Below are 24,322 nucleotides of genomic sequence, written 5' to 3' on the forward strand. Positions count from 1 at the left end.
ACCAAAAGAAAGCTCTATTTGTGGGAAAAAAGGACATACATTTTCTTTGGGTACAGCATTGCATGACTGCGCAATTACCAGTTAAAGTCACGTAGTGTCAAATTGCAACAAATGGCCTGGTCATTCAGGGGGTAAAACCTTTCAGTCCTTAAGTGGTTAAGGTCTGGAGGCTGCGTAGGCTACTCTAGGACCTTAATGTGCTTCTTCTTGAGCCACTCCTTTGTTGCCTTTGCTGTGTGTTTTGGGTCATTGTCATGCTGGAATACCCATCCAGGACCCATTTTCAATGCACTGGCTGAGGGAAGGAGGTTCTCACCCAAGATTTGATGATACATGGTCCCCTCCATCGTCCCTTTTATGTGGTGAAATTGTCCTGTCCCCTTAGCAGAAAATCACTTCCAAAGCATAATGTTTCCACCGCCATGTTTGACAGTAGGGATGGTGTTTCTAGGGGTCATAGGCAGCATTCCTACGCATCCAAACACGGCGAATTGAGTTGATGCCAAAGAGCTCAATTTTGGTCTCATCTGACCACAACACTATAACCCAGTTCTCCTCTGAATGATTCAGATGTTTATTAGCAAACTTCAGATGAGCCTGTACATGTGCTTTTTTTGAGCAGGGGGACCTTTGTTGGCGCTACAGGATTTCAGTCCTTCATGGCATAGTGTGTTACCAGTTGTTTTCTGGGTGACTATGGTCCCAGCTGCTTTGAGATCATTGACATGATTCTCCTGTGTAGTTCTGGGCTGACTCCTCACCATTCTCATGATCATTGAAGCTCCACGAGGTGAGACCTTGCATGGAGCCTCAGACCAAAGGAGATTCACAGTTATTTTTTGTTTCTTCTATTTGCGAATAATCGCACCAACTGTTGTCACCCTCTCACCAAGCTGCTTGGTAATGGTCTTGTAGCCCATTCCAGCCTTGTGTAGATCTACAATCTTGTCCCTGACATCCTTGGACAGCTCTTTGGTTTTGGTCATGATGAAGAGATTGGAATCTGATTGATTGCTTGCTTCTGTGGACAGGTGTCTTTCATACAGGTAACAAGCTGTGATTAGGAGCACTCCCTTTAAGAGAGTGCTCCTAATCTCATGTAGCAAGGTTTCTAGGCCTATGGCCTGATGTGGGTCTGTCATTAGTACCGGAATCCTTGCCAGCCCATGTGAACGGAGTCCCCAGGTGTGACAACTGAAGCAGTGACAACTCTGGCATCTTTGTTTGTGGTCTTTATTATAATTTTAAGGGGATGGGAGAAGGGAATAAGTGGGATACTCCTTTTGGCTTGAACTAAGTACAATTCGGACTTCAATCCTGAAAAATGCCTGTTGGCGCTCCCTTGACGCCAGCCGGCGCCAGCCAACGCTCACTGACTCTGAGAACACTCTGTATAACAGATGAAGTGTTGAATCCCCGACCTATAGTCCAGTAGATCCAAGACTGAGAATTGTAGTACTCCTGACACTGTTGTACTGTGAAAGTCTCTGAATACTTTCCCCCGCCTGGCACAGCCTGAGGTAGTATTTTGTAGAACTCCAAATAGCTATCACTGTAGCTGGCACATGCAATACAATTCAGGGCCCAGACTGCAGGTGCCCCCTTTACTACTTGAACTCTTCAGGGTCCACTGACTATGTACCCCCTTCATAACTTCAGGGTCCTCAACCTAGGTACCCCCTTTACAGCTAGCTGACACCGGATCCCAGGACCTCTTCCGGAGTGGTCCCCTCTGACTCTAGGCAGACCCCCCAGGGGCAATCCGCAGTACTCATGACCTGTGTAGGCTTTCCTGGGACTGGACCCCTCTCTCTCTCCGCAGGCTCTCGGCACAACGGATCTCCTCAGCTCAACTCAGCACTCTCTGGATTCTCAGGCGATACCCCGAGACATCCACCTTCCTCAGACAGGAGGAGAGACAGCCGCACTCTCCTTCCTGGGACTCTGCTCCCACCAATGACACCGTGCCACGCACTTCCCCCCAAACTTATACCCACTCCCAGAATCCTTTGCAGCATAATCTGCCTTCTGGGGTAGTTACAAGCTGGGATGTGTCCCCTGATTGGGCTTCCCACACTGCCCTATGAGAAGCCTCTCACAGGAGCCAGTGGGGATACTTCTCCCCTCAGCAGGCACATCTGGAAGCCCTGACACCCTGACTAGATAAATCACAGCCCTGCTGTTAGGCAGACAAGGCCCACTATAGTTTTACCTAGCATCTATTTGTAGGGTGCTACACCCATTTTGTTACCTGTATAGAAGACACCTGGGAGTCAGAAATCTTGCTGATTGATAGGGGATCAAATAGTTATTTCACTCATTAAAATGCAAATCAATTTATAACTTTTTTGAAATGAATTTTTCTGGACATTTTTGTTGTTATTCTGTCTCTCACTGTTAAAATAAACCTACCATTAAAATTATAGACTGTTAATTTCTTTGTCAGTGGGCAAACGTACAAAATCAGCAGGGGATCAAATACTTTTTTCCCTCACTGTAAATCTTATAATAATAATTAAAAAATAATATTTTTTATTGGCTAGTGGTACTGATTGTTGTTTATGTTACCCTGCTTGATATAAACCAGAGTTATGATAATTTTAGGGCATATGCCTATGGACCCTAAGTAGCTGTGATGAGACATAAAATCCTTCCCCTTTCTGGTGCCCAGGGAGACACACATTCTGCGCACAGCTGGCAATACAAGCAATTTTTGTGCACGGTGGTGCTCAGGTAAAGGCTTCTGTATCGACAGTTATCCATGCATGTGTGAACGGAACCTCTTCCCCAATAATTTACCAAAAAATTGGGTTATGTATTGTGTTTTTTTTTTGCATTAAAATTAAAAAAATTTTCTGACCCAATTAGCCCCGTGGCGAGGGGCTAATTGGGTCAGAGAACTCTCTAAGTGCGAAACTAAGTGGATTTACCTGACCCAATCCCTCGCGCCGGTGGGTTTGAACATCGAACTTGACCTCAATTGTTTCATCAGTGACTCTTAGTCTACTATTATTATTTTTGACTGTAACTTTTGAATAGATATATACCATCATCTTTACTCTATATCCAAGATTTTTCAGTTTTTTAAAACCTATACCATATTGAATGGATTTCAATTATTTGATAGTGATATTTGATTTTATACACTGTTCTGGATTTGATATCTGACCTTTTAATTTTGTTTAATGTGCTATCTTTAGCAATATTTTCTTTGCTATAGTATATTTTACATATGAGATTTTACATTTTATTTGTCCGCATTTATTTGCTAAACTTGGAATTATGCATTTGTGTTACTTCAGTGTTTATTGCAACCTGTAACATTGGTTGCTATTGAGAGTGCGCCGAGATACTATTGATTGGTTATTCACTTGTTTGAGTGACTTTCAATGGCTCTCGAGGTGATTGAAGCAGTAGGTCACTTGATTAGACTGTACGCCTATTTGGGTTGGCCCGGGGCGGGGTTTACCAATAGGATCAGACTCCTCTGGATTGATGTCTGCAGAGGTGGTGTTACAACATCGCCCGATAGGAAGTTCCCAGTCTACTTTCAATTTCCGGTATTATGAGGCGAGTTGTCCTTCCGGGTGACCTGTCTGCTTCACCATTGGATGCGACGCCGCGAGGCGAAGCATAAATAGATTGGGAGCGCTTGTCTGGCCGCGCCCCCAGTTGAAGTCAGGAAGTGACGAAACGCGTCGGGGCGTGGCCAGACGACGCACCCAATCGCGGACTACGACAGCGGAGGACTTCCGGGACTACCCGATCTGGCGTGGAGCCACATCGCAGTAGCAGTGGAGGATCCGAACCTGCCAGTACACGAGATAAGCTTTTATTACTTCTTTTACAAGTGAGTGCGATGTATGCTGTGTTGGTATTTTTTGAATAAAATCGTATCAGACATATTGCACTAGTGGGGAATGTTTTTTGTTTTCCACGCACATGGGAGCATGAGAGGAAGAGAACCACTGAACCAATCTTGGATTTAACCCTTGCTGATCTCTACTCGTGGGCATTGATTATATGTGAGGTGTGCTCACTTATGAGAGTAAGTGAGCAACGTGATCTGGTGAGTGGCCATTTCTTATTGCCCCCCTGCACTTGGTGGTGGAATACTGGTGACCCTGTTGAACTACACGAATGATTTGCGGCTTGTGAATTGTTGGAGTTTCGGATTCTCAGGGGATGGATGTTTTGATACACCAACAGTGAATGACTTTATAGGACTATTCTCCATATGCTGGGAGGAGTTCAACACTTACCAGAGTGACATCTTGGGGGACTCTTTATGGTTTATTTTAGAGTCTTATTTTAGAGTCTTTTTTAACACTGTTTCAAGCGCTACTATTATTCTTTATTTATTTATCACCAAATATACTGCTTATTTGTTTAAGTAGCTGCTACATTGGTTTTAACTTTTACCAGCCGGTGTGCTGGTGCTTCCTGGAGCGCGGAGACTAATTCACAGTATAGGCGTAAGACTGAGGAATTTGTTTACATATTAGTGGTACTGATTGTTGTTTATGTTACCCTGCTTGATATAAACCAGAGTTATGATAATTTTAGGGCATATGCCTATGGACCCTAAGTAGCTGTGATGAGACATAAAATCCTTCCCCTTTCTGGTGCCCAGGGAGACACACATTCTGCGCACAGCTGGCAATACAAGCAATTTTTGTGCACGGTGGTGCTCAGGTAAAGGCTTCTGTATCGACAGTTATCCATGCATGTGTGAACGGAACCTCTTCCCCAATAATTTACCAAAAAATTGGGTTATGTATTGTGTTTTTTTTTTGCATTAAAATGAAAAAAAAAAATTTTTCCCAAAAAAATTGTGTTTGGAAAACTGCTGAATAAATACATACGTATAAATACGTAAAAAAAATTGCAAAACCCACCAAATTTATTCTCTAGGGCCTCTGTTTTAAAAAATATATATAATGCAGGGGGGGGTTCTAATACAGTCATTTACTTGTGCAAAGGACACACCAGGGATTTTTTGTCTCAGCACACCGAAACTCCCAAACGTCTGTGTGCTTCAGGCCTTATATACAAGCTTGCCCCAAACAAACTATTTAATAGCAAAACTAAAGCTAGGCTTTAATCCAAATATTGTTTCACAATAGAAAGGGCAAGTATAGAACATCCATTATCTTTACACCCCCAAGTGACTTAATTTCCAATAATGTCTGTCTTTGCTTTTACAATGTTGACAGAGTTCTCAGAACTTGGGACAAGCACAATCACAGAAGGCAAAGCAAGTCACAAAGAAATACAGAGCATCAGCTGTACCTGTGCAGATGATAACCAGGAGGTGAGTGGAAAAAAAACGATAGTGGAATTTCCAGCACACAGCTAAGAACACAGAGGAAATGTATATTTGTGTGTGGTTTTACCTGCCAAAGGATTTATAAAACTGTTGGGCAAATTTCATGATTTACATGCAGGGCCGGCCCTACCATGGGTCCCACTGGGTCCATTGGACCCAGGCAGCACTTGGAAAGGGGCGGCAAATTGACTCCCAAAATTTTTTTTACAGCAGTTTTGTGTGTCCTCGGTTTGCGACGAGTTACAGGTGGCATTTCCCCATCTCATACTGCTGCCCGTAGTGCAAACTCATCAGTTTGCACTATGTGTGGCGTTTCCCCATCTCATACTGCCGCCGTAGTGCAAACTGATGAGTATAAGGAGGCAGAGTGTCCTCTCTGGGGAACTTCCCTTAGGTGATTGTGGTCTGCGCCAATGACATCAGACATCAGCGCACTCCATCTCACGCAGGGCAGGCTGGATCATCTAGGGCGGGGGGCACTGCAGACAAAGGAGTGACAGGAGGACTGAGGACAGACAATGGGTGTTTGGTGGACCGGTCCAGTGGTGAGTTATGGAAGAAGATAACAGTATACATAATATTTTCTAAAGGTTATATTTATATAAAATAATGGATGTGGGGGCCTTTTGTTGGGCGTGATGGTTTTTTTTTGGGGGGGCAGCATTTCATTCTTGGACCCAGGCAGCACAATGTCTTAGGCCAGCCCTGTTTACATGTATTTTGCACGCTTGCACAGGGAGGTGACTAACTCTTTGCCAGGTCAGCTATGAAGCTTTCCGTGTCCAGCTTATTCAGTGGAAAAAGAATGCTCATCATCACCCCAGTCCTATTTACAGGAAACTTTCTGGAAGCAGTAAATGTAAAGCAGAAATAAATGCTATTTCAGGCTATAGATTGCTCTTCCGGGCTGTTCAGTGTGGCAGATGTGAATCACAAGACTCAATCTTTTGGCAGTTTTATTAATAAACATACAGTACATGTATTTAAACTGTAAAACATTAACTGTACATTTACATGTTGAAATTACACTATAAGAAAATAGCTTTGAAAGTATACCTAAATCAAACATAAAGGAAACCTGTGACAAAGCTTTAGCTCTCTCTAAATACTCCAATGGAAGCAGTCATTGCCTGTCACATTCTGTCTTTACTGTGAAGGGGTGCAACTTTCCAAGCACTAGAATGTGGCTTGGGAATTTAGAATGTTACTAAACCCATGCTTGTTATACTCACTGTGGAACCTAAGGGGTTAATCCTCTGCATTGTTTGATCCTGTCTTCTCTGATCTTCCCATTCTTTCACTGTCCCGAAACTGACGCGTTTCAGCGGCGAGCCCCCTTCCTCAGAGCCAAAAAAGTTGCTGCTCTGCATTGACATATTCCCTAAAAAAAAAAAACCTGATGCCTTAGTATCCAGGTAGTACAGCATGCAGGTAAGGTTTGGTTGTTTTGGTGTCTCTGATGTAGTGGTAAAAGCTGTTATAGTGAAACATTTGAATAAAGCACAATTTAGCACAATCTCCAATTGTAACTATCAAGTAATAATGATATAATGTTTATTACAGCAGAAACAACTCACAAAACAGGACACTGCAGTTTAGAACTGGTCAAGGCCAACAAAGAAGAAATGCAGTTAATGAAAACAGAAGAGTAAGTAGTGGCATATAGGAAATTGAGGTATGAATTAAAATGCAAAATGTCTGAGGAGATCTTCATGTTTAAGTTGAACGACAAGCAAACAACTAAATACACAGTTACAACACTTATATCAAAGCAGCTTTTCTGCCAAAAGATTTATTTCCTGGTGCCCGCATGGCAGCATGCTAGTGGTAAAGCTCCGCCCCTATCAACACCTACAGAACCAGGTAAAATCTATTTAGGAGTAAGTGAGAAACCCTGTAGCATTTAGCTTTCACAAAAAAAAAGAGATGGGCAAGTGACCGTTTGGGGGGAACTACACCGTGTGTGGGTGGTTTACATAAATATGGTGCTATATACATAAAATGCAAAATTAATCCATACTCAAATAAATATTCTCACAGTGCTAAAATTACTTAAAAAGGCACTCTAAAGAATACACATAGATAAGAGAATATAAAACCACTTAAGGTGCTGATAATGCAATAGTGACAGATAAAGTGCTCAGGTGCATATACAGAAAAAATTCAATATAAGCAAAATTAAAGTGTCCTCTGTGCTCCACAAAAATACAGCAATCTGGGTGAAATACAGTCCAAAATGGTTAAGTGAGTGTTCAAGTGGGGGGAATTCCACAGGTGGTGCTCCTTCACCTAACACCGTGCTTAGGGTGGTGGGGTGCACCACCCTAAGCACCACCTGTGGAATTCCCCCCACTTGAACACTCACTTAACCATTTTGGACTGTATTTCACCCAGATTGCTGTATTTTTGTGGAGCACAGAGGACACTTTAATTTTGCTTATATTGATTTTTTTCACATCTGTATATGCACCTGAGCACTTTATCTGTCACTATTGCATTATCAGCACCTTAAGTGGTTTTATATTCTCTTATCTATGTGTATTCTTTAGAGTGCCTTTTTTAGTAATTTTAGCACTGTGAGAATATTTATTTGAGTATGGATTAATTTTGCACTTTATGTATATAGTACCATATTTATGTAAACCACCCACACACGGTGTAGTTCCCCCCATCTTTTGTGACAGGCATTAATACTGAGCACAGTTCACGCACAATCAACCCAGAAGCGCAGTACCCCCCACCCTTATATGATTTTGACACTGTATGGTTACCAGTTCTGGTACTAGCAGCATCTGGGATCTATACCAACCCTTTTGAATAGTCTCCCCTAGACAGCGCAGGACTCACCACATCACTCCAAGTGACCATTTGGTTGAGCAGTTCATGAAGGCAGTGCTAAAGCTAAGAGCTCCATGGAGTGTTTTCCCACAGTGGGACCTTATAACAGTCCTTGAAGTCCTCTCGAGTGACCCCCTTAACTCCTCATTACACTAAAGGCAATCTTTGGTGGCCATTACCTCGGGGGAAGAGTTTTAGTGCTTCATGTGCTGAGCAGGACAGAGCCTTTAGCCAGCCATAGACGGTTTGAATCTCGGCCGGTTCCTGCTGACCATGTATGGGCAGGGTGAATGTATCCAAGTTAATCGATTGATTACCTGGGGAAAACCACCAGCCTACCAGATTCTACATACCATTATCGGCAGCTACTAGCAATAATCACTGTCTTCAATGGCTTGGCGGGAGGAATTCCCCCTGTCAACACGATCTGCCCATAGTTGCAGGAAAGAAGTTCGCTCTGTGTATGGCCTGTCGTACATTCTGTTCTTTCCAAATTGAGTAGTGCTCTGACTACTCCATTACTTCATTCCCAAGCTGGCCTTGGTCTTTTATCTGACAAATGAGTGGGTGCTTCCACACAAAGCTTAGTTCTTCATAAACTTGATGTGCCCAGAACTCTAAAATCATGCCTTCAAGCAACTTCTTTGTTGATGGACTGAAAAAAGCATCTTTAAGGACATGTCATCCTTGATCATCAAGACTGTCCAGGGGGCTTGCAAGGCTTTTGGGCTGGAGCCTAAAAGCTGTGGTTAGAGCTAAATCGACAAGATTTATCTTGACCTTGAGGGCAGCACACACACACACAAGGGTCTCCTTAGAGACTCTCTGCTGGTCATCTACTAGGTCATCGCATTACATGTTCCACAGGCACTGCAACATAGAACTCCAGGATCGCAACACAGCTGAATTTGGCAGAAGTGTTGTTCAGGCTTCCATGTCTTGTGCTAATAAGATTTATCTTTTTCAGCATCACCCTTCCTATCAGCTAGTTATTTATCACTAGTTGGTTGCCAAGTGAGCACCAGAAAACTAGAAAATTGCTTCAAAAACCATAATTTTCCCTCCCCGTGTCTTTCCATTGCAGTATGAACTGTGGACTCTGTGGACTCAGTGTATGGACCCACACTCAGTTCTGGTATAGTTATGCAAAATACTGCAGGTCTCTCTCTCACTCTTCTATAATGTCCTGTAGGTAAGGATACGGACAAAGCTTTGTCACTGTTATGCTGCCATAAATAGACACCAAGAAAAGGAAAATTTATGGTAAGCATTGGATGTCATTTTCTGGAATTTCTTTTTCCAACCCTGAGATTTAGGTCCCTTTACAATGACGGACCGATCAGGTCTGCCTGTCAGTTTTTCAGGTAGACCCGATTGTACCATCCATTACTCTCTATGGAGTGGCAGAGTTCAGCAGACATGTGTCTACTGACACCCGCCGGTAACTGATCCGATCCTGTCTGAAAACAGATGGATGAGGATCCGTTCCCTATCTGTCTGGTGGATCAGATGATAGTCAGATTAAAATGGACAGGTGGTCCTTTTCCATCCAACAGCCCCATAGTGAACAGCGAGCTGTGTCCATGTCCAATCTGCATCAGTGGCACTGTCCTCCTGCTCAGCTGGGATCAGCGGAGAGATCCCCTACTGAGTGGGCGGATTCGCTGGCGGACTCCGCCAGTGTGAAGGGAACCTTACACATCCTCTCCAGGCTGGTGACTTGCCTTTTTTTCTGATGTAGTTAAGCAATAAAGCTGTGCGTCTCCCTGCTACCAGCATGTGATTAGACAGTGAAGGAGCAGCAGCAGTTCACCTATGTGATAACACTGCTCTCTTGTCCTTTCAGCATATTACTTTTATCATCTGGGCCTGCAGTAAAGTTAATTGGCTTCTACTCCTGTCCCTCCCTCTCCAAATGAGTATGTGTTACCCCAGTGCATAGATACTAGCCTTAAGAAGACCATACATTATGCAATTTTCTTTCCTTCCATAATGGATAAAAGGAAAGGAAATTGCTTGATTTGCCCATCAACACAATCAGTGTTGATGGGGAAATCTTTCCAAGGTGCTATCGTGTTGCCAGCTGTTAAGTATAGTAACTAAGTAGAACTACTTCACTACTGTACTTAAGTACCGAAAGGCGGTATCTGTACTTTCCTGGAGTAGAATTTTTTTCTCCTACTTCCACTTTTACTTCACTACATTTTTTCAATGATTTCAATACTTCTACTCCGATATTTTTTTTTTTGTGCTGCATAGTTACTCGTTACAATTATAAAAATTACCACTGCCAGAACAGTAGATGGCAGGTTTTATGAAGCTCAAAACATGTGTATTATCAGCGCATACGAAAATAAAAGCTACTATATGCAAAAATAAAAGCTGCATTTGAAATAATAAAAAACAATATGATGTTCAAACTTTTGACTTCTTTCTTTAATAACTACATAACACAGTACTTGTACTTTTACTTTCAGTACTTGAGTAGCAATTTTTTTTCAAAACTACTGGTACTTTTACTTTCAGTACTTGAGTAGCAAAATTTTTAAAAAAAACTACTTGCAATACTTAAGTACAAAAAATGTTGAATACTTTAGTACTTCTACTCAAGTCACTTTTTGATCGAGCACTTGTACTTTTACTCAAGTATGGGTTTCGAGTACTTTATACAACTCTGGTTGCCAGCTAATTGTTTGGGGAAAACATGACAGTCTGATTGTATACAAGTTAATCAATGGATTGGCTTGTGTAAACCAGTGTGCCCATACCTGAATCAAAATGCGGCCAGTCCCTTCTTAACCAGCCGAATTTCGATCCATGTATGGCCGTCTTTAAAGTAAAACTAAAAGCTTGTTCAAAATAAGATGAAAGTGTAAAATTATTCCTATAGTAATCAGTAATCCATTTTTAAATAAATATTTACTTGTAAAATCTTACCCCGGTGCACAAAATAGCCAGTACTTCTGTTTTTCTGTGTGCGTGCTTGAGCCCTGGGTACATGGTAAAGATCCATCATGTGATTTGACAACACAGACTACATACCTCTGTGACCAAAGTGTCTTGGCACAAGGGCGCATAAGTGAAATTAAGGTGTGACATTTTAGATGAATGAAGAAATGTCATCAGCACACCAAGGATTCCTCAGAAGGGTCCAAAGCTTTATTCACATCAGGCAAGTGATTAAGGGGCCCTGCGTGGCTCCGAAATGTTGCCGTATGTGTGCCGTGTGACCATGTAAATAAAGCTTTAGACCCTTTTGAGGAATCCTTGGTGTGCTGATGACATTTCTTCATTCGGATTGTCTGTGTTTTCCAGCCGGGTGTCAATACAGCACTCAGCATCATTATAGCCATTTCCATGAATGTGTGCATGGGGAATATTGCTTTTTGACACTTTAGATGGACACTCCTGCCGTATGGTTAGTTTAAAAAAATTGGAATTCTATGAACTTTTTCAGCACAGATTTAGTAATCAAGTGAATTAGTGGTGTAACTACAGTAGTGTTGGCTACCTTACTGAAATATAACCCTTTTTATGTTGTCTGCTTCCATCTAACACAGCAGTTCAAGATGAACCCTGGTAAAAGGCAGCTGAACACCAGAAGGTTTGTGCTTATATGTCTATATGTATGGATCTGCTATATGTAATGTGTTTATGTATGTATACAGTGTATTTGTAAGTATATGCAAAATGTAACAACTAGAATTTGAGATGTTTTATATATTTTTTGACAGGTGGCAGAATGATGAGGGCTTTGGAACAACTCTAACAGTATCTGTCCCTAACCCTAAAGCAAATCGAGGTTCACAGTAAGTACGATTTTCATTTTCATTTTAAGTAGAAATCTGTATGAAATGAAACATCAGTTAGAGCTTGTTCACACTTGACTAAATTTCTAACGCTTAATAAACGCTCCTATAGAGTTGGTATGGGCATTCGATTTGCTTTAATGAGCTTTAGTATTGGCGTTGGACTAGCATTTTACAAGCATTAATGAAGAGTTAAAATGCTCCCCAAACACCCTATGGGCAGTTCTGAAGTGTTTGACAAGCCTTAAAGTGGATTAAAACCGCTCCACAAATGCCTATTCTATTACAGTTAATAAGCTAATCTAAATGCCCCGCAACTGCCTGCTAGAACATTTGCGAAGCGTTACCATAGGCTTGAATGGGAGGTGTTGAAAGACTTCAAGCACCTCCTGACTCGACATGAGGCTTTAATTTTGAAGCGATGTGATGTTTTCACAGTGTGAACAGCACTGTGTGCTGTCTATTGTATCTTGTGCATAGGCGTTTGAGGGGTGTTTTTAACGCCTCTCAAATGCCTGCTTTTAATGTCAGTGTGAACTCAGCCTTAAAGGATTGCGAATACCCTCAAATATCAACTGGTCTACTGTTTTTTTTCCTTTGCTTTTTTTTCTCTGGAAATAAAAATATTTGTCCCCTTCATGTACTGTATACTAGGCTTATGAGTTAGTATTTCCAAACAAGAGGGCTGTGAGCGCGCAGAGGCTGTAAAAAAACGATGCCCTTCACAGTTTTAAACCTTTCCTCGCTAGACTTTTCTGCAATACCTGTAACCTGAAAAAAAAGTCAGGGAAAATGTGAAAGGTTTATGTACCACATACGAGGCCCCATTTGTAGGACATTCTATCTGTGTATGTGTGTATACAGTATATGTGTTTGTGTATATACACTATATTACCAAAAGTATATGGACACCTGCCTTTACATGCACATGAACTTTATGGGCATTCCAGTCTTAGTCCGTAGGGTTCAATATTAAGTTGGCCCACCCTTTGCAGTTATAACAGCTTCAACTCTTCTAGGAAGGCTGTCCACAAGGTTTAGGAGTGTGTCTATGGGAATGTTTGACCATTCTTCTAGAAGCGCATTTGTGAGGTCAGGCACTGATATGGACGAGAAGGCCTGGCTCGCAGTCTCTGCTCTTATTCATCCCAAAGGTGATCTATCAGGTTGAGGTCAGGACCCTGTGCAGGCCAGTCATGTTCCTCCACAATAATCTTGCTCATCCATGTCTTTATGGACCTTGCTTTGTGCACTGGTGCGCAGTCATGTTGGAAGAGAAGGGGCCTTCCCCAAACTGTTACTACAAAGCTGGGAGCATGAAATTGTCTAAAATGTCTTGGTATGCTGATGCCTTAATAGTTCCCTTTACTGGAACTAAGGGGCCAAGCCCAACCCCTGAAAACAACCCCACACCGTAATCCCCCCTCCACCACATTATTTAGACCAGTGCACAAAGCAAGGTCCAAAAGACATGAATGAGCGAGTTTGGAGTGGAGGAACTTGACTGGCCTGCAGTGCACAGAGTCCTGAACTCAACCCAATACACTTTTGGGATGAATTAGAGCGGAGACTGTGAGCCTGATCTCACAAACGTGCTTCTGTAAGAATGGTCAAACATTTCCATAGACACACTCCTAAATCTTTTTGTTTACAAAAGATTTTATTAGAAAGTCAGTACAAAAAAAACAATAACACTTACACAGGTCAACAATGTAACATCATATATAAAGAAATATCTATATATTGCATAGAAAAATACTCTGAAAAAATAGCAAGTATACACCGAGCATTGGTCATAGTATAGCAGAATATCAAATAGTCAAATACACATGAGGAGTCAGAACTGTCAAGTTAGACATATCATATAAATCTAGAGGTACCAACAGGCCCAACACAAGTGTCCCAAGTGTCCCATTTAGCATGGAATGTCATCATGGAGCCATGAAGGGAGTGAAAGATCTTTTCTGTTAGTTTAATGCATTCCATCTTGGAGAGTACCTGAGGCCATAATAGAGTATCTGATTTCCAGTTACATGCGATCATCTATTGAATGGAACACATCAAAGTATGGATCAGATTGGATGTAGACTTCGGGACACCAGGGACTTTTACAAAAAGCAAGCATATCTTAGGAGAGAGAGAAACCGATGTCCCTGCCAATTTAGTCACCAGTCTTTGTGCATGATCCCATATGGGTCGCAAAGGGTTGCAGCTCCAAAAAATATGGAGTAAATTACCCTCCTCTGAACAGCCCCTAAAACAGAGGGGAGAAACTGAACCGTAGAAGGAGTGGACCATGGAGGGAGTCAAATACCATCTTGTGACTACCTTAAAGGGTGTCTCCCTGCATGCACTAGAACGTGAACATTTACGCATGTTTGATATCATCTGGTGCCATTCTGGGATGGAGAAACTACAGTCAAGGTCTTGCTCCCATCTAGTCATATACTTATATTTATCTGTGAGGGTACTAGTAACAATATGTGAGTATAGGTTAGATATAAGCCCTCGATCCCTAGATGAGGAGGAGCAAATGTTTTCAAAAATAGTAAATGGAGGGTTTAGTGTAAGGAGGCCCTGTGATTGGAAAAAAGCCCTCACAATGGTATAGTGGTCCCTTTCAGAACTGGGGAGACCATGTATATCTACCAGTTGTTCAAATGTACAGAAGATATTGCCTATTGAGAGCTTTTTATGGTTCACCAGGCCTCTGGTTATCCATGGGGATAAGTCCTCTCTGCTCAGAGGGAGAAAACAGGAGTCAATGTGTCCCAAAAAGGATGTTAACGGAGAGACTCGAGACAATAAATCTGGGATGCCCAGGCCACCCTGGGATTGGGGGGCATAAAGTATATGACTGTTATATCTGGATCTCTTACCGTTCCAAATGAATCTAGAAATTTCCCGCTGAAAAGAGCTGATATGAGATCTAGGGACATTAACGGGAAGGGCCCTAAAGAAGAACAAGACCTTAGGTAAGATAATCATCTTTATGGCTGTAACTCTCCCCAGAAACGAGATGTGGTACGAAGACCACGTTTTTAATAACATACTTAACTTTTTAAATACTGGGGGGAAGTTAGATATAAAAAGTGATTCATAATGAGGAGTAATCTGGACCCCTAAGTAGCGAAAAGATCTCAAACACCAGGTAAAAGAGAAACTCTCTCTGATAGAGGTTTGCATCCAGTTAGGCAGGTTAATCGGCATAAGAGAGCATTTGGAGAGGTTAACCCCTAAGCCCGACATGGATCGAAATCTCTCTAGTTCGATCAGCAAGTGAGGCAGTGAAATATGAGGTTTGGACAAAAATAATAAGACATCATCCGCATACATACTCAATTTGTATTCTTTCCCCCCCTTGTGATGCCCCGTAATAAGGCCATTATTTCTAATGGCTGTAGCCAAGGGTTCGATTGCTAGTGCAAACAGGAGGGGGGAAAGTGGGCAACCCTGTCTCGTACCTCTATGTAAGGGAAAAAATTCAGAGTTACACCGGGGAAGGCGAACTCTTGTTTGTGGGGACTCATATAAAGCTTTAAATCCGTGAATGAACCCATCCCCTAGCCCATATTTAGGAAGAAGGTGCTCTAGATAAGGCCAGCTGACGCTATCAAAGGCCTTGTGAATATCTAGACTCACAAGGCATGTAGGGGATTTGCTGAGATCACACTCCTAAATCTTGTGGACAGCCTTCCCAGAAGAGTTGAAGCAGTCATAGCTGCAAAGGGTGGGCCAACTCAATACTGAACCTTTTGGACTAAGATTGGGATGTCATTAAAGTTCATGTGCGTGTAAAGGCAGGCGTCTCAATACTTTTGGTAATATAGAATATATACATACATTACCAGGCCAGTGACAAGTCCATTTAACACATCAAAACGATGTAAATTTTATGCAAGGTTACACTGATAGTTTGCTCAAAATCAGGGACAAGCCCTCAAAATCAGGGACAGCTGGGAGCTAGGTTTATATAATACTTTGTGCCAAAATAGACCTGGAGAGGGTTCAGCATTTGACATGACCTACCCCAGAATCCACAACTTCTTAGGACCACTGGTGGGGTAAAAGAGGCTATTGTCCTGCAACACTTTGCTATTATTTTTGAAGAGGGAGCATTTTTTTGGGGGGCCTTTACAGCTTCTGCCCACTACTAAGAGATATGGTGGGTATCAGCATAGGAAGAAGCCAGCATGCTCATTTATTTTGTGGCCAAAAAAACTGCTTCCAACCAACTGAAGCCAAATAGTTATATTGTGATTTAGACAAAGTGAGGAAGTGTTAGACCCTTTCAGATTTTTTATTGCTGTCTGTGTCCCCATTAGGAAGATTTCCATTCATTTTCTGTCAGGGCTGTAAGTGATGAAAAGTCTCTCCTAAAAATAGAAAAATTGGGAACAACTGGGAAAGGTTAGAAATGTCTGAAGTGTGTCTTCCTGTCCCAAGGACAACCACTCCCCTCATTTTGTGTATGGGTGTCAAAGGGACAGAAGTTGAGGGTATATTTCCCTATTGAGACGGAATTAAAAACCTGACCTGAATTCTAATACCCCATACACACGTGCAGATTATCTGCAGACTTTTGTCTGCAGACTTACCTTTTCTATGTAGTGCAAGGGCCTGCCGGATTGCATACAAATTGAAAGTGTTTAGGTTTGACCTCATATTATATGGTTTTGGTAAGTCTGCAGACAAAAGTCTGCAGATAATCTGCACGTGTGTATGGGGCATAACTCTTGGGTGTCATGCACTGGATGTGTGGAGGCATAAAATACGCATAGATTAAATTCCCACCATTTATTTGTGCATGCTCCTACGGTGTATTTTCCGAAAGTAGAGGTTGCATGTTCAAAAAATACATTGTATGAGCATGAGCAGGTAAAAGCATTGACAGTAAATGTCACTGAATAGAAGCATCGGGTTTACATGAGTACAGGTGCATGCAGACATATACAGTATTTTTTAGGCCAGCTTGACACCCCACCCGCAGCAGTTTAACCACTTTACCACCGGAGGATTTTCCTGCTTAACGTCCAGGCCACTTTTTGCAACTTGGCACTGCACGACTTTAACTGACAATTGCGCGGTCATGCAACCCTGTACCCAAACAAAATTTATGTCTTTTTTTCCCCACAAACAGAGCTTTCTTTTGGTGGTATTTGATCACCTCTGCGCTTTTCATTTTTTGCGATATTAATAAAAAAAGAGCAAAAATTTTGCGAAAAAATTGACATTTTCTACTTTTACAGTTTAAAAATATCCAATATATTCAATTTTTGTCATATATTTAGGGCAAAATGTATTTAGCTACATGTCTTTGACAAAAAAATTCTCAATGAGCGTATTTTTAACCACTTTAAGACCAGAGGATTTTACCCCATTCCTGACCAGGCTATATTATGCGATTTCGGCACTGCGTTATTTTAACGGACAATTGCGCGGTCGTGCGACGCTGTACCTAAATAAATTTATGTCCTTTTTTTCTACACAAATAGAGCTTTCTTTTGGTGGTATTTGATCACCTGTGCGATTTTTAAATTTTTGAAAAAAAGAGCGACAATTTTGAAAATAAAAAACAATATTTTTTACATTCTGATATATAACATTCCCAAAAAAAATGTATAAATCAAAATTTTTTAACATTTTAGGCCAATTTGTTTTCTGCTTCATATTTTTGGTAAAAAAAATCACAATAAGCGTATTTTGATTGGTTTGCGCAAAAGTTATTGCGTTTACTAACTACGGGAAAGATTTGTCATTTTTATTGTTTATTCTTCTTTACTAGTAATGGCGGCGATCTGCGATTTTTTTTTTGCGGAACTGCGACATTGCGGCGCACAGATCGGACCCCTGACTGACATTTTTGACACTTTTGGGGGTACCAGTGACATTACTACAGTAATCAGTGCTATAAATATCCACTGTTACAGTAATAATGACACTGGCAGGGAAGGAGTTAACACTGTTGGTGATCAAGGGGTTAAATTTATGCCTCATGCTTACTGACGTGTGTGGGGGGAGGGGATTGTGTGACACAGACACAGATCGCAGGTTCAGCTATGCTGAATCCTGTAATCTGTCACTGTCTATCACATAGGAGATCCGCCCACTTTGTTTACACAAGCGGGCGGATTTCTTCACTCGATCCCTGACGATTGGGGAAGAGCGGCGGTGATCATCGCCTCTCCTCCCCTGGCCCGACTCCCGATGTGTCTGAATACAGTGGGAGCGAGCCTCCGGCGGCAGGATAGGGGAGATAGGGGAGAGTCTGGTGACGTAGGTCTACGTCGCCAGACGTTAACGAACCACTTTGCCACAGTAGCAGCACAGTGAGCAGTTGGCAAGTGGTTAAATACTTCTAATTCATTCTATTAAATGGTCTTTTTTACTTTTACTTGCACCATAGTGAATGAGTAAGGGGTACAGTAGACCCTTTTTTAGTTTATCAGGACAATAAAAGAAAAAAAAGATTGCAGAACCTAATGGGCAGACAGATTGACAGAAGGAAATCTGATGAACTGTTGGCAGATTTGGCATATTTTTAGAAGCTTACCCACCTCTGATTTTCTGGTCCAAGTTTTAAGTGGAAATTAAATGATATACTAACTTGTTCCAAGTGCTTCCCTGCTCTACTCAACACGTATAAATACAAAACAGACCTCATGTCTGTTTACCTTACCTTGTTTCCAGGTAGTCGGCAATGCCTGTGTTGCATTCCAGCTTTGCCTACATCTGGACCGATGATGTTTGGTGGTGTAGTACTGCTTATGTGCTCATTTCTTCATAGACTATAATGGGTGACCTATAGATCAACAGATTTATGAGCAGCCCAGCATGGACATAGCATGCGCATGTACAATACTGTGCTCCCACTGACTAGGATTCAGATACAAACATAGGTACACAGAGTTGGTGGCAGAGGCGTAACTAGAACCTTCAGGGCCCTGGTGCAAGAAACCATGAAAGGCCCCCCGGACCCCTGGCCAGGGCCCTTTCCTTTAAGCCTGGGGCTCTTCCCACTGATCCTGGGGCCCTTTACTCTCATTTTGGGGCCCTTTCACAAGTTCTGCACTGGGCCCCCTTCCTGCCATCTTGGGGCCTCCCAATGGTGGTGGAATGCCAGGGCCCTGGTCGCAGATTTGACCTTTGCGATCCTGGAAGTTCACCCACTGGTGTCAGTCGTTTTTATTTTTTGGTATTTTAATTGTATTATTTTTTTATCATTTTATTTTATTTTTTTACAATGTCACTGACTATGACTCTGTCCATTCAGAAAAGGAAGGAGCTGATAAATGACATATTTACCGACCCCTTCCTGGTTCTCTATTGTGAACCATCCCCTTCAGCAGCCAGCAGGAGAGGGGAGGGAGCACAGTGGGGGGGGGGGGGGAACCAGGGAAGCACACAGGGGCCCAGAGACAGCAGAACACAAGTGAACTGGATAGGAGGAGTGATGGGGGCAACATACAGAGGAACCAATCTCCTCCATTTTTCTCCTGCAGCTACAGGAGGAAAAAGGAGGACAGTGATTCCTCTACATGCTGCCCCCCCCCCCTCCTATCTGAGCTGCATGGGCCCCCTGGAGCATGGGGCCCGGTTGCGATTGCAACCCCTGCAACCCCTGTAGTTACGCCCCTGGTTGGTGGTGTACCTGGAAGAAAAGATAAGCGCTTAAGTCTGTTATGCATTTGTATGTTGTAGGGAGGGTTGGAGGCAAGTAATATAGAATCTCGGTTCCACTTTAGTTTCATTAAGTCAATAAGGTACAATAGTAAGACAAACCCACTCCACATTAGAGGATCAAAAAAAGCATTGAGTCGCAAAAAAAAGAACTATAGTAGAATATTCAGTTCCAATGCATACATAAAACACAGGAATAACTGAGCATTCTGAACACTATAGACAATCAGGTAAATAATGTAAGTAAGGAGAATCAAACTAAGAACCAAACAAACCAAAGGAAAAAAACTAAACCTGACTACTGTTAGAGATAATACAGGGCTCAGGTCTGTGCCTCGGTTCCCCTTTATTAGGAAGAAGAGCAACGTGAAATAACACATAGCAGAGGTCACCATTGACTGTTGTGACTGCTGTTACTGTAATATTTGTACCCACTTGCTGAATATCAAATTGCTATTTTAAGTTACTGAATCTCCCTGCTGTATTGATAATTGCATTTGTCATATTTTGGTTTTATTGTGCAAATGCTACCTAAGCCATGTAATTTCTGAAAACCAATGTTCCTCTATTTTACTCAATGCCACAGAGACATCAGACCAGGAATAAAGCAACCTAGTGGTAAATTTAGGAAAACAGGAGTTCGGCCATCAGGACCTCCTCCCAAAGGTGTGCCTTTGAGATTCAACTTCCGAGCTATGGCTAATCACGTGAGTTATTATTTATTTATTACAGGTACTTCTATAGTGCACTTTACATGCTGTATACATTGTACATTCACATCAGTCTCTACCCTCAAGGAACTTACAATCTAAGATCCCTAACTCACATTCATACATACGCTGGGGCCAATTTAGACAGGAGCCAATTAAACTAACAGCATGTCTTTGGTGTGTGGGAGGAAACCCACACAGGCACAGGGAGAATACGCAAACTCCAAGCAGGTAGTGTTGTGGTTGGGATTTGAACCAGCGACCCTAGTGCTGTTAGGCACAACTTAGTCAATGTTCAATTTTTTTCTCAATTATTCAGACATGGAATGTAATGCCTAACATAGCAACAGCACCAAAAAATCTTTTATCCCAGGCTACCTAAAAATGACATACAACTGGGCTAATAATGGGTGGCCGCATCCAACCGAATTGCGTTCCTACAAAGTGAAGTAAAATAAAAAGTGCAAATGTTGCGGCGCCTATACCCTCTGTGCTGTATGTATTAAACCATCAATCAACATATAAACTTTATACCATGACTTGCATAAAATATCATTAAAGTACATGTATAACTTCCTCCAAATAAATTATAGTCCTTCAAAAATGTCCTTAAACTTTTAAAACCATATACAGGCATACCCCGCTTTAAGTACACTCACTTTAAGTACACTCGCGAGTAAGGACACAGCTTGTTCAGCTTGGCATGACACTACTCCCGGTTTTTAACATTGGCGTCTATAGGAAATCTTGGTCAGCTTGACATGGCACTGCTCCTAAACCATAAGTGACAGGGATACCAAACTTAGGGAGCACCGAGAGGGGACCCAGGACTACAACATATCCTGTTTGTGGCTGGCCAGCTTGCCTAGGTAATCTACTATGTCATAGTCCTGGATCCCCTTAACATGCTCCCCAAGCTTGGTGTCCTTGTCACATGGTTTGGGAGCAATGCCATGTCAAGCTGACCAAGATTTCCTATGGAGCTAGTGTATTTAAATGCATTGAGAAATGGAAAAAAGGTATTGCTTCACTTTAAGTACATTTTCGTTTTACATACATGGTCTGGTCCCATTGTGTACTTAAAAGTGGGGTATGCCTGTAGTGCAGTTCATTTAGTGGTTCTCAACAATGTGACCCAAATGACAGGTGCTAGTGTTTAAGGACTTTTTTGAAGGAATATACTTTATTTGTTTTGCACTGAAAATTTTGTTTGGAGGAAGTTATACATGCAAAGCCACTTTATTGATATTTTATGCAAGTCATGGTATAAAGTTTCTATGTTGATGGTTTATTACATACAGCACAGAGGTTATAGGTGCAGCAAAATTTGCACTTTTTATAACATAGCAACAGTGGTTGTAGTGGTGACAATAATGAACAACTTGCAAGGGAGCACGAGAGCAGCAAACTGTGAAAGACGGCAGCTACATTACTCTGGTCTAAGCCAAAGTGTATCTCAACCCAAAACTAAAAATACAATTTATTATATATTGCAGTTTGCTAGTCTTTAGATACAATATGGTGGCTGCATTTGTTTTTTTGTTTTTTTCAGACTTGGCTTTATTTTCACCTAGTGATCCTACAAATAACAATAATTTCAAAATGGTATTTTCCTGAAAACTGTAAATTAAAGAATATATAAACCCAACACTTCATATTCCTGATATGTGCCTGCTGTACCATGTGCTTGTAAGATAAAGTATCATGTTCTCTTTATATTGCTTCCTTTGTTTGATATCCCCGGTGTTCCTGCCAGTCCTTCTGCTTTCCTATTAACCACTTGCCGACCGTGAGATATATATATATGTATAGATACAGTGCATTGCGAAAGTATTCGGCCCCTTGAACTTTTCGACCTTTTGCCACATTTCAGGCTTCAAACATAAAGATATAAAACTGTAATTTTTTGTGAAGAATCAACAACAAGTGGGACACAATCATGAAGTGGAACAAAATTTATTTAATATTTCAAACTTTGTTAACAAATAAAAAACTGAAAAATTGGGCGTGCAAAATTATTCAGCCCCTTTACTTTCAGTGCAGCAAACTCTCTCCAGAAATTCAGTGAGAATCTCTGAATGATCCAATGTTGACCTAAATGACTAATTATGATAAATAGAATCCACCTGTGTGTAATCAAGTCTCTGTATAAATGCACCTGCACTGTGATAGTCTCAGAGGTCCGTTTAAAGCGCAGAGAGCATCATGAAGAACAAGGAACACACCAGGCAGGTCCGAGATACTGTTGTGGAGAAGTTTAAAGCCGGATTTGGATACAAAAAGCTTTCCCAAGCTTTAAACATCCCAAGGAGCACTGTGCAAGCGATAATATTGAAATGGAAGGAGTATCAGACCACTGCAAATCTACGAAGACCTGGCCGTCCCTTTAAACTTTCAGCTCATACAAGGAGAAGACTGATCAGAGATGCAGCCAAGAGGCCCATGATCACTCTGGATGAACTGCAGAGATCTACAGCTGAGGTGGGAGACTCTGTCCATAGGACAACAATCAGTTGTATACTGCACAAATCTGGCCTTTATGGAAGAGTGGCAAGAAGAAAGCCATTTCTTAAAGATATCCGTAAAAAGTGTTGTTTAAAGTTCGCCACAAGCCACCTGGGAGACACACCAAACATGTGGAAGAAGGTGCTCTGGTCAGATGAAACCAAAATCAAACTTTTTGGCAACAATGCAAAACGTTATGTTTGGCGTAAAAGCAACACAGATCATCACCCTGAACACACCATCCCCACTGTCAAACATGGTGGTGGCAGCATCATGGTTTGGGTCTGCTTTTCTTCAGCAGGGACAGAGAAGATGGTTAAAATTGATGGGAAGATGGATGGAGCCAAATACAGGACCATTCTGGAAGAAAACCTGATGGAGTCTGCAAAAGACCTTAGACTGGGACGGAGATTTGTCTTCCAACAAGACAATGATCCAAAACATAAAGTAAAATCTACACTGGAATGGTTCACAAATAAACATATCCAGTTGTTAGAATGGCCAAGTCAAAGTTCAGACCTGAATCCAATCGAGAATCTGTGGAAAGAACTGAAAACTGCTGTTCACAAACGCTCTCCATCCAACCTCACTGAGCTCGAGCTGTTTTGCAAGGAGGAATGGGCAAAAATTTCAGTCTCTCGATGTGCAAAACTGATAGAGACATACCCCAAGCGACTTACAGCTGTAATCGCAGCAAAAGGTGGCGCTACAAAGTATTAACTTAAGGGGGCTGAATAATTTTGCACACCCAATTTTTCAGTTTTTTATTTGTTAAAAAGGTTTGAAATATCCAATAAATTTTGTTCCACTTCATGATTGTGTCCCACTTGTTGTTGATTCTTCACAAAAAATTACAGTTCTATTTCTTTATGTTTGAAGCCTGAAATGTGGCAAATGGTCGAAAAGTTCAAGATGGCTGAATACTTTCGCAATGCACTGTATATATATATATATATATATATATATATATATATATATATATATATACACACACACGTCGCAGTTTGAAAGTGGTTTACCAGGCTTATGGACAAAGATATCAGAAAAAACCCTGAAATAAATTTTTTGGCTTTCTCTTGAAATCTTTACAAGCAGCTCATGAGCCACTGGAACGCATTCAGAAGCAGCGGGGGGGGGGGGGATGCCCCCCCACCTCCCGCCACTCCCTGGTATTTCTCGGGCTTAATGTTTCTGCGGGTTCGCCTGAGAAACAATCCGACAGTGTGCCGGCTAGTCACAGAAGTGACAAAAACTAGAACTATGGCCTTGGAAGATCAGAGCAACATCATGACATCACTTCCCGTCCAGGGTGCAAGTTTTTAAATAAAAGAACAAAATTTTCTTTTAACAGAAAAAATTGTCACGGATAGTTTCGTCATGTTGCTAATTTTGTTTTGTTATGGAATTTGTTTGGTTTGGTTTTGGAATTAATTTTGTTTAGTTTGTTTTAG

At 41.6% G+C, this 24,322-nt stretch overlaps 1 protein-coding gene across 1 annotated transcript in view; it reads left to right on the top strand.

The window, feature by feature from the left end:
• The window catches only part of LOC309560523 (UAP56-interacting factor-like), a 76,927-nt gene that overhangs the window by 48,260 nt on the left and 4,345 nt on the right, over positions 1-24,322 (top strand). Inside the window, exons 4-8 of the mRNA XM_082264154.1 lie at positions 5,217-5,314; positions 6,893-6,981; positions 11,666-11,771; positions 11,902-11,976; positions 20,243-20,363. Coding sequence (XP_082120280.1) covers positions 5,217-5,314; positions 6,893-6,981; positions 11,666-11,771; positions 11,902-11,976; positions 20,243-20,363 — 489 coding nt within the window. The remainder of the gene's footprint in view (positions 1-5,216; positions 5,315-6,892; positions 6,982-11,665; positions 11,772-11,901; positions 11,977-20,242; positions 20,364-24,322) is intronic.

Source organism: Pelophylax lessonae, assembly GCF_965119305.1.
Source record: "Pelophylax lessonae genome assembly, chromosome: 7".
Classification (NCBI taxonomy): domain Eukaryota; kingdom Metazoa; phylum Chordata; class Amphibia; order Anura; family Ranidae; genus Pelophylax; species Pelophylax lessonae.